This window comes from Staurois parvus, unplaced genomic scaffold, assembly GCF_062004578.1.
Source record: "Staurois parvus isolate SC_StPar_1 unplaced genomic scaffold, SC_StPar_1.0 ptg000120l, whole genome shotgun sequence".
Classification (NCBI taxonomy): domain Eukaryota; kingdom Metazoa; phylum Chordata; class Amphibia; order Anura; family Ranidae; genus Staurois; species Staurois parvus.
This window is the reverse complement of record NW_028317916.1, coordinates 8,254,683-8,267,732: the sequence shown is the minus strand read 5'-3', so window position 1 is coordinate 8,267,732 and position 13,050 is coordinate 8,254,683. Positions and strand designations below refer to the sequence as shown.

The window sequence follows — 13,050 nt, the reverse complement described above, 5'->3', positions numbered from 1 at the left end:
CTATCTGAATGGTTCCACAGTTCCACAGTTTTTTGGGACCTGTAATGTGTCCCCGAAGGCTGCGGGCAGGGAGGGGAGAGGAGAACTTCAGCTCGGGTTGTATAGGCGATCCCATCAGAAGTGGTGGCAGGTGCCTGTTAAAACCAGGTACCCAATCCCCCCCCCATTGCAAAGTATGTGCCAAGTGTGAAAGAGGGGGGGGGGGAAGGAGGAAGAGTGGAACTTCCCCTTTTGGGTGACTTTCCACTTTAACGTCTTTGCAGTTAGTTTACTTACAGAGTTCAATAGCTCAATCTACAGTTCACAACTGAATGAATCAAAGCAGTGACTCACTCCCTCTCACTCCCGCTATGTACAGAGGATTTTGTACCATGTATCAGTCATAGTGAGGGAAAATAAAGACAAATAACTTTTGATGTGCAGTCATAATATTATTGAAGCAGAACTCCAGTCGCAACTTTTATTATCCTATGCAGTGGGGCTGTGCCTGCACTGCATGGATACTCATTTTGTTCAGGGGTTTAGGGAAAAGCTATACTTATCCTGTTGTCCAATCCTTAGGAAAACCGTGCTCCCCCATGTTTAGCGGTGGACTGTTCATGCTGTCTTTACGTCCATAACCAGTCTATGGGTGTGATGACATCAGGAACAGCCCATTCACAGGTGCTCGGAGGATTGACGGATTAGGCAAGTATATCTTTGCTGTCCGAACCCCTAGACAAAAACGAGCATTTAACCCATGTAGTGCAGGCACAGCCCCACTGCATGGGAAAGTAACAATTTTGCCTTGAATTGTGTAAATATGTATCTGTTAAACAAAGATGTTATTTAAATAGTACAAATATAGATATAAAACATCACAAGAAAATAGTAAAATTAATCCAAAACCATTGTAGTCTTCTCTTGAGAGCATTGTGGACCACTAAACAATTAAACAGTTTTCGCTGGTTCAACATTTTTCAAGCTACTTGTAGATTCAACAATTTATGTGCTCAGTTTTGCTAATAGTTTTATTTTCTCTACAGACTGTGTTTCAAAAGAACAAGACTCAGCAGTCAAGGAATACGATGTCTACACAAATGACAAAAATAGGTTACTATGTATCAAACATAACTGACAAACTCTTACAGCCCTCAAAATATGTTCCAGCAGATGAGTATCATTCCAGAAGACTGAAAGCAGTAAGTGCTTGAATGTGTGTGTTTGTGTGCTATACCTGTGACATAAAGAATAACTGCAATATATGCTATGCTATTTGAAGGTCATCCATTTTCATTGACCTTTAGTCCATTTGTTTACCCCAGAGAGTCCCGAGCAATAAAATACCTAGGTTGATTTAGTAAAACTGGAGAGTGCAAAATCTGGTGCAGCTCTGCATAGAAACCAATCAACTTCCATTTTTTTGTCAAAGCTTAACTGAACAAGCTGAAGTTAAAAGCTGATTGGCTACCATGCACAGCTGCACCAGATTTTGTACTCTCCAGTTTTAGTAAATCAACCCCCTAATGTATTAGCAGTCCGGGCCACATTACTACTGGGTATCAAAAATATTTTGTAAAGCGAATTTTATACGGCAGTAGTTTAGTGTACCTTTCATGCAAATTAGGTAACAATTTAGCTCTTACAATCCCAGTAATAGACCTAATTAGAAAGATACACACATTTTATTGGAAAGACAAGAGCTCTACTGTTACTTTGCAATGTCACATGCTTGCGGTTCCCATTAAATTGTGGAATGTTTTCAAAGTCTTGTGTGACTTATTGTAGCCCACAAGTTTTTCTTGTTTAAAAGACTACAGATCACAACCTCGCACACACAGGTAGGGAAAGCAAAGAAATTTTCTGTTCACTAATGACTTTGCCAAATGACCCCTGAAAAAAAAATATGATCTATCTATCTATCTATCTATCTATCTATCTATCTATCTATCTATCTATCTATTAGAAACTAGCTGTGATTCAATTTTTGGCCATCATCTTCCAATGACCACCCTATTTTACTCAGCAGGTACACCACTGTCTAAAACCTGGCTTTCACTGGAAAGGAAAGGGCAAGAGGGGTCCTGTGTAAAAGTAGGGCAAATGTAGCACAATTATATAAGTGGTGAAGCGCTCAACTTAAATAATAGTGACAATTATCTTAATCAATATAAATGAAAACTGGTGCAATATCCCCATATATAAATTATACGTCCCTGGTGGTATAGTGATAAACAAAAAATACAAACAATACCTCTTGAGCTATGCAAATATAAATAAATGAAAAACTAGTGCAATATCCTCATATATGAATTATACATCCCTGGTGGTATAGTGATGAACAACTAATACCTCTTAAACTGTGCAAAGTGATACTAAATTCAATTAATTAAACCAATTAAATAAGACATTAATTACAATAAATTAAATTGTGATGCCACACTGTGCAAAATCATGAAAAAGTGTTCAAATGATGTCACTCCATGCTGCAATAGTGCTCTTCGTGAAAATCTTGACGTGACTCCCCTCAATAATAGCCAAAATGCCCCCTCACCTTCCACATTCGACCCTTGCGGGTCACAGAGCTTTATATATATATATATATATATATATAATATATCTCTGCCAGATATTATTCTCCTCCACTGCCTCCACCAACCAAGATCCTCCTCCAGGCAATAAGTTACACTCCAATAACTCCCCTCACAAACCGGACTCAGACACAGGGCGCATATGCAAGAAAAAGCAGACCTCCATAGTGCAACACTGTTTTAATGCACTCAGCGATAGATTGAAAAAATGCACTCACATATCCTCCAACAGAGAGAAGCAGTTCCCATGTGCTATGGGTGTATACAGGTGTACAAAGATGGCGTCCGAACCCGGAACCGGAAGTACGTCACCCCTATGACCGGAAATACGTCGACGCGTTGCGCCACGATCACGTGGCTTCTTCAGGATCCTGAGTGCATTAAATGCTGAGTGCATTAAAACAGTGTTGCACTATGGAGGTCTGCTTTTTCTTGCATATGCGCCCTGTGTCTGAGTCCGGTTTGTGAGGGGAGTTATTGGAGTGTAACTTATTGCCTGGAGGAGGATCTTGGTCGGTGGAGGCAGTGGAGGAGAATAATATCTGGCAGAGATATATTATATATATATATATAAAGCTCTGTGACCCGCAAGGGTCGAATGTGGAAGGTGAGGGGGCATTTTGGCTATTATTGAGGGGAGTCACGTCAAGATTTTCACGAAGAGCACTATTGCAGCATGGAGTGACATCATTTGAACACTTTTTCATGATTTTGCACAGTGTGGCATCACAATTTAATTTATTGTAATTAATGTCTTATTTAATTGGTTTAATTAATTGAATTTAGTATCACTTTTGCACAGTTTAAGAGGTATTAGTTGTTCATCACTATACCACCAGGGATGTATAATTCATATATGAGGATATTGCACTAGTTTTTCATTTATTTATATTTGCATAGCTCAAGAGGTATTGTTTGTATTTTTTGTTTATCACTATACCACCAGGGACGTATAATTTATATATGGGGATATTGCACCAGTTTTCATTTATATTGATTAAGATAATTGTCACTATTATTTAAGTTGAGCGCTTCACCACTTATATAATTTTGTTTCACATATCTTGCGGTATAGAGAATAGGTGATAGCAGCTAAATCACTAGGTTCTGTGGAGCGCAGGGGGATTTCTGTATGTAAATGTAGCACAATATGTACAGACTAATAAACAGGCTTGACATTAAAAAAAAAGGTTGAGTTCTGCGTTTTGCAACTAATGTGTGACAATCTTTGTCATTCAGGTGATAGTAATACAGACATACTTTCGAAGATTTCATGCCAAAAAAGTGGTAGAGCAGCTTAGAGAGGATAAATTGCTGAGACTGCAATGGGAAGAAAGGGAGGAATTGAGAAAGAAGGAAGAGAAAGAAGAAAGACTGAGAAAAGACTATGAACGCAGAATGAATCCAAAGACTAAGGAAGATTTTGAGTTACTCTACCATGCTCTTGAGTGTAAGTATATTGTATTGAGCAAATGTAGCATCATCTTAGAACTATTACGCTATATATACTGTGTATATATATATATATATATATATATATATATATATATATATATATATATGGTAAGTATAATTAAAACTACGTCATACTTGGGGTAAAAAACACTACCAAAATAGTTTTCGGAGGGATCTTGGCCTCACTGCAATTTGTCTGCTGCCTATAGATGAGGTTTGGGTTCACTGCTACTATGCACTCTCAGCAAATACTCAGGATTTACAAAATTCATGAATCATGAACCTTTGGCTGAAACATTCACCTTGTACATTGAACTTGTACACTTTCAGCCAGAAACAAGAAATAGTCTATAATACAGTGCATACCCTTTACCCCTGGTCAGCTGAGTCATAGGAATCAGTCATTTGAAGGGATAGATAACACAGCCCACTTTCTATAAAAGTGCGAGCTCACAGAACCCATAATGTCAGTGTGTGATGAACTTGTTAGGGAGAACTGACAAATCTGTGCAGAGAGAGATGCTGCCTATTTATTTATTAATTTCTGCTATCGATATATGTCACCATGGCAAATCCCAGATTTCTCTGTTTTTACAATAAGTTGTTTATTAGCTCTGTAATGTTCCCAATTGAATAACAAGATTCACCCCCATAAACTTTAATGGGGTGGGCCTCAAAGTTCACAAACTTCAAATTATGAGCAATATTTGTAAAAGTGTTCACGATGGCAAATGAGGTTTAATGTTAATAAATGTAAAGTTATGTATTTGGAGGTTAAGAAAATGCATGCATCATGCATCATACATACTAGGGGGAGTACAACTGGGGGAATCAATGATGGAGAAGGATCTGGGGGTTCTGGTAGATCATAAGCTTAATAATAGCATGCAATGCCAAGCTGAGATTTCTAAAGCGAGCAAAATCCTCTCTTGTATTAAAAGAGGTATAGACTCCAGAGAGAGAGATCATTTTACCCCTGTACAAATCATTAGTAACACCTCATCTGGAAAATGCAGTTCAGTTTTGGGCACCAGTTCACAGTATACTGGGGAACTGGAGAAAATGTAGAGAAGGGTAACCAAACAGGAAGGCATGGAGGAGCTCAGCTACAGTAGGAGAAAAGATTAGAGGAGCTGAATTTATCCTCTCTTGAGAAAAGGAGATTAAAGTGTTACTAATCCCATGCATTCACTATATCTGGTCTCTTACAGTACACAGAACATAGAAATGCAATTATCTTAGTAAATATAAACTGCTAAATACCTTTTCTCATCAGCAGAGCAGTCTTGTTACTTCTATCAATGTCCAGCAGAGCACTGGTTAAAGCTTGTAGGAGGAGTTTTCATTCTCATAATACTGAGTGGTAAAAAAAGAAGAAAAATAAATGTAGATTTTTAAATACGTATGTAAAGCTATATAAATAAGAAAGATATATCCAATAAAAAGAGGGAGAGTGGCCTTAAATTATTATACAGGTACTACATTATGGTGTTCTCTTCCTGATTCAACCCCATCACAGCTAATATGGTAAGGGTGAAGATCCAGAAAGTTTTGCCATGACACAATAGGGGTTATTTACTAAAACTTGTGCACTCAGAATCTGGTGCAGCTCTGGACAGAAACCAGTCAGCTTCTAAGTTTTATTGTTAAAGCTTAATCAAACAAGCTGGTTAGAAGCTGATTGGCCACCATGCTCAGCTGCACCAGATTCTACGTGCACCAGTTTTATTAAATCTCCCTCAACCTGTGAAATCGTCCTGCAGTGAACCCACATTATGGAATAGCTTCAATCACAAAAAATCCTAAGACCCTCTGTAGATTTATTATTTTTCTTTGCAAAATATCCAGGACACTGTTTGAAGTTCCCATGTTCAATGAATCTGTGGCGCTCCACACAACTGCTTCTAAGGACCCTGATGGTACACCCAACCTGTAATAAACCCAAAGGGCACCAAAGGCAACAAAAACAAAATCTATACAACAATTATATAACGGAGATATATGATATAATTTGCCATTTTGCCTAAGAATGTATTCTGCCCATGTAGAATATATTTTCACATGAAGTATTCTTTTCTGCATTGGTAAGTCCCTACAAGATTACCAAAGAAGTTGTATAGGTCTTTAAATTGAAGTTTAGAGGTACTGCATTTCAACTTACTGAGAGCTATTTTGATTTTTATAATGGGAGTCTTCCATTATATGAATCTAGGCCTAGATGGTGAGACCAGGCCAGGTTTGGGTTTTTCTAGTGGACCATTGGTTTTTGATAATATCCTCCATGTGTAAATAATAATAATAAAATTGAATGAATATAATATCTGGAAAAGGAACTTCTCCCATGTCTATATATCTTGGTAGTGGTATAAGATATGCCTGGTATGCTTCATCTTCCATCTCCGGAGTATAGCCTTTGTCCAGGAACTTTGCTATGAGGACTTGACTTTAAGATACTTAGTCCTCACCCAAAATACAATTTTTCCGGAGACAACAAAACTGACTAACTTGGTGTATTGCTTTTCCATTTGGGGTGATGGCAACTATGAGAATGAAGACAGGAGTTTCCAGCAGTGGGTTTAAAATGGATCTTAGATATAATCTTTTCCCCCTAGATTTGCTGATCCCTACTTCTTTCATGTACAACAATGCTGAGCACTGTGAGAGCATGTCAGTCTGTATTTACAACATAGGTGAACAGTCTGTCCTTCATGAATAGACATATGCCAGAACTGCAGAGTGTCTTGATTGTATTTCTGAAAAGAAGTATATTTTGTATACTAAAGCCTTACAAATGGTCATATGTCTTTATTTCAATGTGACAATTAATCAGCTTTGTATGCACAAAATACGATGATGCATTCCATATCAGGCGGTTTTCTGGAAATAGATTCAAAATATGTCAAGGCACCTCACTAAGGCCATCTTTTGTAATAATAATGTAATAGTGACATTTATCGTCAACCTAGCTTTCTGCTTTCTAAAGGCCATGTTTTCCTGCTTTAGGATTTTTATAGTGAATAATTGAAAAACTTGACCTTAAAAACAAAGATATATGTACAGCCAAGAGAAAAGGCTTCTAGAAATGTAAGCAAGTCTGGAAAGCAAGAAATACACCCAGGGGCATTTAAAAACATAGGACGAGGTACAAATTGGAACATTCTAAAGTGCTTTTTGTTCTCAATTTTTACTTCATAAACAAAAACATGCAGTTGTACCATATAACTATTATGGACTTCAGAAAACAATGCACTTAGCAAGGTTATAGCTCATTATCAGTTTGTGTAAGTTTTATCACAGTTGCTTAATTTTTGTTGTAAATGAGTATTTCTTATACATACCAGTTGTTATTTCTGTGACATCCGATTGGCCAGTGACACTGTTTTCTAAGGTGAGTTCTGATGAATATATTAAAATTTTCTCATGGTATTTAATGGTTGCAATTGTCAGATAGAACAAGGGAGGCACCACTAAGTGTAGTATTAGTGTACGGTTTATTCAGCAAAAGTAAGTAACACTCACAAGAGAGTAGATATAAGATAACTTGCCATTAGAAGTGCACAGATTCTGTACAGCCCAACAGTCAAGGGATGGAGTCCCGCTTCCACGGATGGTGAGGAACGCAGTCATGGCATCAGAATGCAGGCTGGAAGTGAAGGAACCAGCGTTGAACGCATCTGCTTGGCGGAAATTGTGTCAGCGGATGAGGACTGGTGTATGTGCGGGCAGGCTACATGCTCAGAGCTCTCTGGCTTCTTCTCCTTCTTGGTTGCAATTGTATATATTATAATTTTCTTCAGTTTCATTGTGTTTAATTCCATGTTGTTTGTAGTATGGAGAAAGGAAGAAGTGGAGCGTATTAACCAACAATATACCGGTGCTGAAAGGAAAGCGGCTCTCTGTGCACTACTGGAACAGGAGACCCAGCTGATCTCTTCTATTGGCAGACACAAAATAGATGCTGGAGAGGAGACCCAGAATAAAGCTATACAGTCTCTCCTAAACAAGGTAAGCGTCATCCTCACACATAAGAGCTATACAGTTCATCAGTCTGTTGTGTGCTACTTGTGATTATTTTCTGCACAATTGGGAAGGGCTGGACCATCAATATGGAGGAAACGTAAATAGGCAGAGGCATTTCTAGGATTGTAGAGGCCCTGGGGCATATTGAGGAGATGAAGTCACCAGTGAACAATGGGCATAGCCAGATTGCACCCAACAGTGTGAGCGGCCTAAAGATAACGAACAGAACCTGAGCCTACTTGCTGTATATACTGCAAACAAATACTGCAGTCTTGTACCCGAAAAATATTTCTTAACCACTTGCCCTCTGGAGGATTTACCCCCCTTCCTGACCAGGCTTGCAGAGTGCAGCAGTCAGGAGTTAACACTCTTTTATGGTGGTTGTCAGTGCCCTTTTATACTTTGATGGTCTGTGGTGTTGGCCAGTTGTAAATGTCCTCTTAAACAGTAGTCAGTGGTGACTGACCCCTATGGTTGGTGGCTAGTGCTGAGTGCTCCCCTTAATGTTTGTGGTCAGTGGTGAGTGAACACTTAATGGTGGTGGTAAATGGGGAATGCTTTCTTAACATGGTGATCCGTGGTAAGTGATCTGTTAAACTATGCAGGTAGTATTTGAGCCTGGATATCCCTTCACTCGGCAAGGCCAACACAGAACAGAGTAAGTCACTTTACTAGATGGAGTGACTTGCTGAATTAGAACTGTTGCTAAACCCAAGGCATCTGTGATGCTAAAGGAAGTAGGGCTGTTGTCTAGGAGTAACTAGCCAGTTACTATTATTTAATTTCCTATCTCACAAAAAAAATTATAGGGTCCATAATACAAGACAACTGAGTACCGTTTTTCATCATTAGGACTACTATGAATAATACTGCTGTACCCACCTTTTTATGTTTCCTGAATGTTAAAGGCATGTGTATTTAGGTAATAAACAGTAAGTAAGGTAGGAAAATAACAACTAACTCTCACTTCATCTAAACGGCATATTGTTTACACAGCACCATTGCACATATGTTACTACCTTGTAAGGTACATAATAAGTAAAAATTAAAGCATTTTTAAATGTGTAAATTATTTAACACATACAGTAAGATGGAGTTTTGCTAGTACAGCAGACATAACATTTTCTTTTTGAGAGATACTAAAAACTTCATTGCAGCATGTTTTTTGCCCCAAGCCAATTTGTGAACGTGAAGCTAGGCCATTGTATAATTTTATTTGTGTTCTCAAGAGCTCTTGGAAACTATTTGCTCAGTTCACTGTAATCTGTAGTACTGGAATTCCTGGTTTGTCTTTTGTAAGTATGCTTTAAGGCTGTTATTTGGTTTCATATTTGCTTATGATCATCTTCTTGGCTAGATTACAGTGCTTAACTACTAGTGCTTATAATAAGGTGTTCTGATAAACTGTAATAAGGTTTCTCTCTGAATCATACGTTGGGCTGTTTTTCTCATCCAGCCTCACCTTGTAAATTAAAATATGAAATTATGAATTGTAATTCTCCACACTAGGTTTCAGATTTACTTTTCTGGCATAACTTCATTCTGTCATAAATGTATCTGACAGATTTGCTTTGCCAGCTGCTTTACTCACACTACTGCCCCCCAACAGTTGCTGCACTGGCTCCCTGCTGCTTTTACGTTTCATGAAAGCATTTTATTCTTTTTCTACCATAGTGTTTTACTGTACTTGTCTGTCTTTGGTTTCCTGTCCCCATGTATAAGCCAAAACATGTATACAGTATACAGATACTGTATGTGTGTGTGTATATATATATATATATATTGTACATTCACATCAATCCCTGCCCTCAATAGCTTACTATCTAATGTCCGTATCTCACATACATACATACATACACATACAAGAGCCAATTTAGACCTACATTACCAGCATGTCTTTGCCATTTGAGAGTAAGCCAGAGTACCCAGAGGAAACATCTAGCAAACACAGGAAGAATATGCAAACTTTATGCAAGTAGTGTCGTTGAAATCTGAATCAATGATCCTAGTGCTTACTATCCCTGTCCCTTGACATTTTTATCCAGTGTGCCCAAAATTCTCTATACATCTACTGTGTATTGTATAATGTATGGCCAGTTTTAGATGGCCCCATCTTCAGAAGATAGAAAGTTTTAGTTCCAATTTCTGATTTAAAATGGTGTTGTTGTATTGATATATACGCTATAATATACTGAAGTGTTTCTCAACCTTTTTTTTAGCCAAGGCACCCTTTAAAATTCTGCACAATCTCAAGGCACCCCATTCCAAAATGTAAAAACGAAACTAATCATTTTACATAACAGCAATATTCACACACGTAGGACATCAAGTGTTAGAGGTTGCAAAGCAAACTCGCCTTTGCACACTGGTACTGACTAGTATTCCAGTGTTTCTCTTTTTCCTCAGTTTCTCTCCCTCACTCAGCTAATGTGACCTCAGTGCTAATGGAGAGGGGCAAGGAAGGGGCAAACAAGGATGCTGTGACCAACGTCCTCCTTATCAACCAATGACGTCTTTGGTTGTTAGGACACAAGCAGCTAAAAAGTTATATTGGTGCACAATGAAAACCTGTGGCTTTGTATAATTAAAATGCAGGCTTGATCCACCTGCTGGCTAGTATACAATTTTTAGGCATTTTGCCAAGGCACACCTGGAGAAACCTGAAGGCAACCTGATTGAAAAAGGCTGATATACTGTATATACATATTTTGATTACTCTCCTAGAGAGACAGTAAACACTAAATAATAAAAAAAACTTTATATAAAAGACTCCTAATAAAATTAATATATAAACCACAAGTCCAAAGTAAGTTGAAGGAACTAAGAACAAATTTTATTAGGATAATTAACTCTCAATGTATAAGAATTAAATATTTAAAGGTCACTTAAATTTATACAGACTTGGCATTGCAATAAATATTAAACAATAGGTGCACTTTTTCAAAATAAAGCATAAATACATCCTCCACAGCCACTGCTACCCCTCCTCGACATAAGTAAAAATCAGAATATAAACATGTGGCTCCTCTCTACCAGAGCTGCCAGTATCCTGGTCTACATGGCAGGGAAAATGACCTCCTGTTCACTCATACTCATTCGAGCACAACATCCATTGGAAATTATGACATATATCTACAAGTCGATGGTTATTCTGTTATCTTCTTAGGGACTCTGGGCACATATGTGGTAGTTAAAAGGCAAGTGTGTTTCCTTTTGCCATCATGAAGACCAAAATGCTGCCCAGTCCAAACAGTGAAGTGAAGAACTGTATTTGTTGAGGTCTGTTTTTTACTTAAACTGTTATGAAAGAGATTAATGCAGTTTTTTTATATTAGAAAAAATGGTGTACTTTTCTTCAGTGCTGTTCTACCAAAGACATATTAAGGTCAGGAAAGTGACCAGATCCTACCATCCTAAAGCCCGAACAGGGTTGATTTATGCCAAGAATCGTGACTCCAAGGGTCAAAGCTATGCCGCTGCAAAACCAGAACCTTGTCTTTATAAAAGCAGAATAGAACTGTTGTACACCCAGAACAATGTCATCATACAGCCTAGAGAGCAGAGTAGATCCTACTCAATTGGGCAGCACAGTGGCTAAATGGTTAGCACTTCCGCCTGGCAGTACTAGGGTAGTTGGCTCGAATCCCCACCACGGCACCACCTGCCTGGAGTTTGCATGTTCTCCTTGTGCCTGCATTGGGTTTCCTCCAGGTACTCCGGTTTCCTCCCACACTCCAAAGACATGCTGGTAGGTGAATTGGTTCCGGTCTAAATTGGCCCTGGTATGTGTATGTATGAATGTGAGTTAGGGACCTTAGATTGTATGCCCCTTGAGGGTTAGGGACTGATGTGAATGTACAATATATATGTAAAGCGCTGCGTAAAATTGACAGCACTATATAAGTACCTGAAATAAATAAATTGTTTGTTACTACCCATATTACATTTCCAGAATAATGTCATCTCAGAACAAAAGCCTCCATCTGGACATGCTAATTACCTTGCTTTCTAAATCACTCCCATGCAAATCAGAAGTGGGAGAAGCATCAAATCAGAAGCATGCAAATCAGAAGTAAAAACTTCTGATTTGCATGCTTGTTCCAGGTCAGTGATTAAGAAAATATCAAGGCCATTAGATCCAACAAGACAACTAGGAGACCAGTATTTTTTAGAAGGAGAAATCAGCAATGTCCACCTACATATTTATGGCAATACAGATTTCCTTTCAGTTTAAACAATACTATATTGATATTATAATGTTGCTTTCTTAGTCTCCAAACATATACTGTACTGTATGTGCACTTTAAATAAAGTTTCTGGGTATTTACTTATCTTTTTTAAGAGCTGGATTGATTCCAGGAGAAAAGTAGTCAGTGCACCCGAAGTACTGTGGAAGACCACTCATTTCTTTTTGTTCAAAGAGTCTATTTTATTCCATGCTAATTGTATACTGCCTTGTAAGCAAAAAGAAAATGACATGTGAGAGCTTTTATTGTGCCAACCCTTTCCAGTTGATGAGGAAAACCAGAATTATCCAGAGTTATTGCACATCACATTGCACTTTGACTCCTCTTTGTATTCAAAGGATACCAGAGCTTACTTTGGACTGTAATTTGCAGTTACTGGTTAATACAGTTGAATAAACGTGTCTGTTACGTAAAAATTGATGGTGGCTGTAATTAGATCTTCCTTAGGGCATGCTGTATTTTAAAGTTATGTGTGCTTTTATTACTATACACAGACCTTCCTTGGGGCTTGCTGTATTTTAAAGTAATGTGTGCTTTTATTTACTATACATGGACCTTCCTAGGGGCTTTCTATATTTTAAAGTTGTGTGTGCTTATATTTACTATATATGAACTTTTCTTGCTGCTTGCGGTATTTTAAAGTTACGTGTGCTTAGCTTTACTTTAGAAGTCTTTAATTTCTTTTTTTTATTTTATTTGAATGATGATTAAAAATGTACAATAACAACAGCATGAGAGTGTCTTGTTTTTGGTCTCCT

The 13,050-nt window shown here is 37.9% G+C and overlaps 1 protein-coding gene across 1 annotated transcript in view; it reads left to right on the top strand.

Annotated features, from left to right (window-relative positions):
• IQUB (IQ motif and ubiquitin domain containing) overlaps positions 1-13,050 on the top strand; it is a 65,866-nt gene that overhangs the window by 34,588 nt on the left and 18,228 nt on the right. The window contains exons 6-8 of the mRNA XM_089672139.1: positions 1,026-1,181; positions 3,810-4,020; positions 7,855-8,030. Coding sequence (XP_089528265.1) covers positions 1,026-1,181; positions 3,810-4,020; positions 7,855-8,030 — 543 coding nt within the window. The remainder of the gene's footprint in view (positions 1-1,025; positions 1,182-3,809; positions 4,021-7,854; positions 8,031-13,050) is intronic.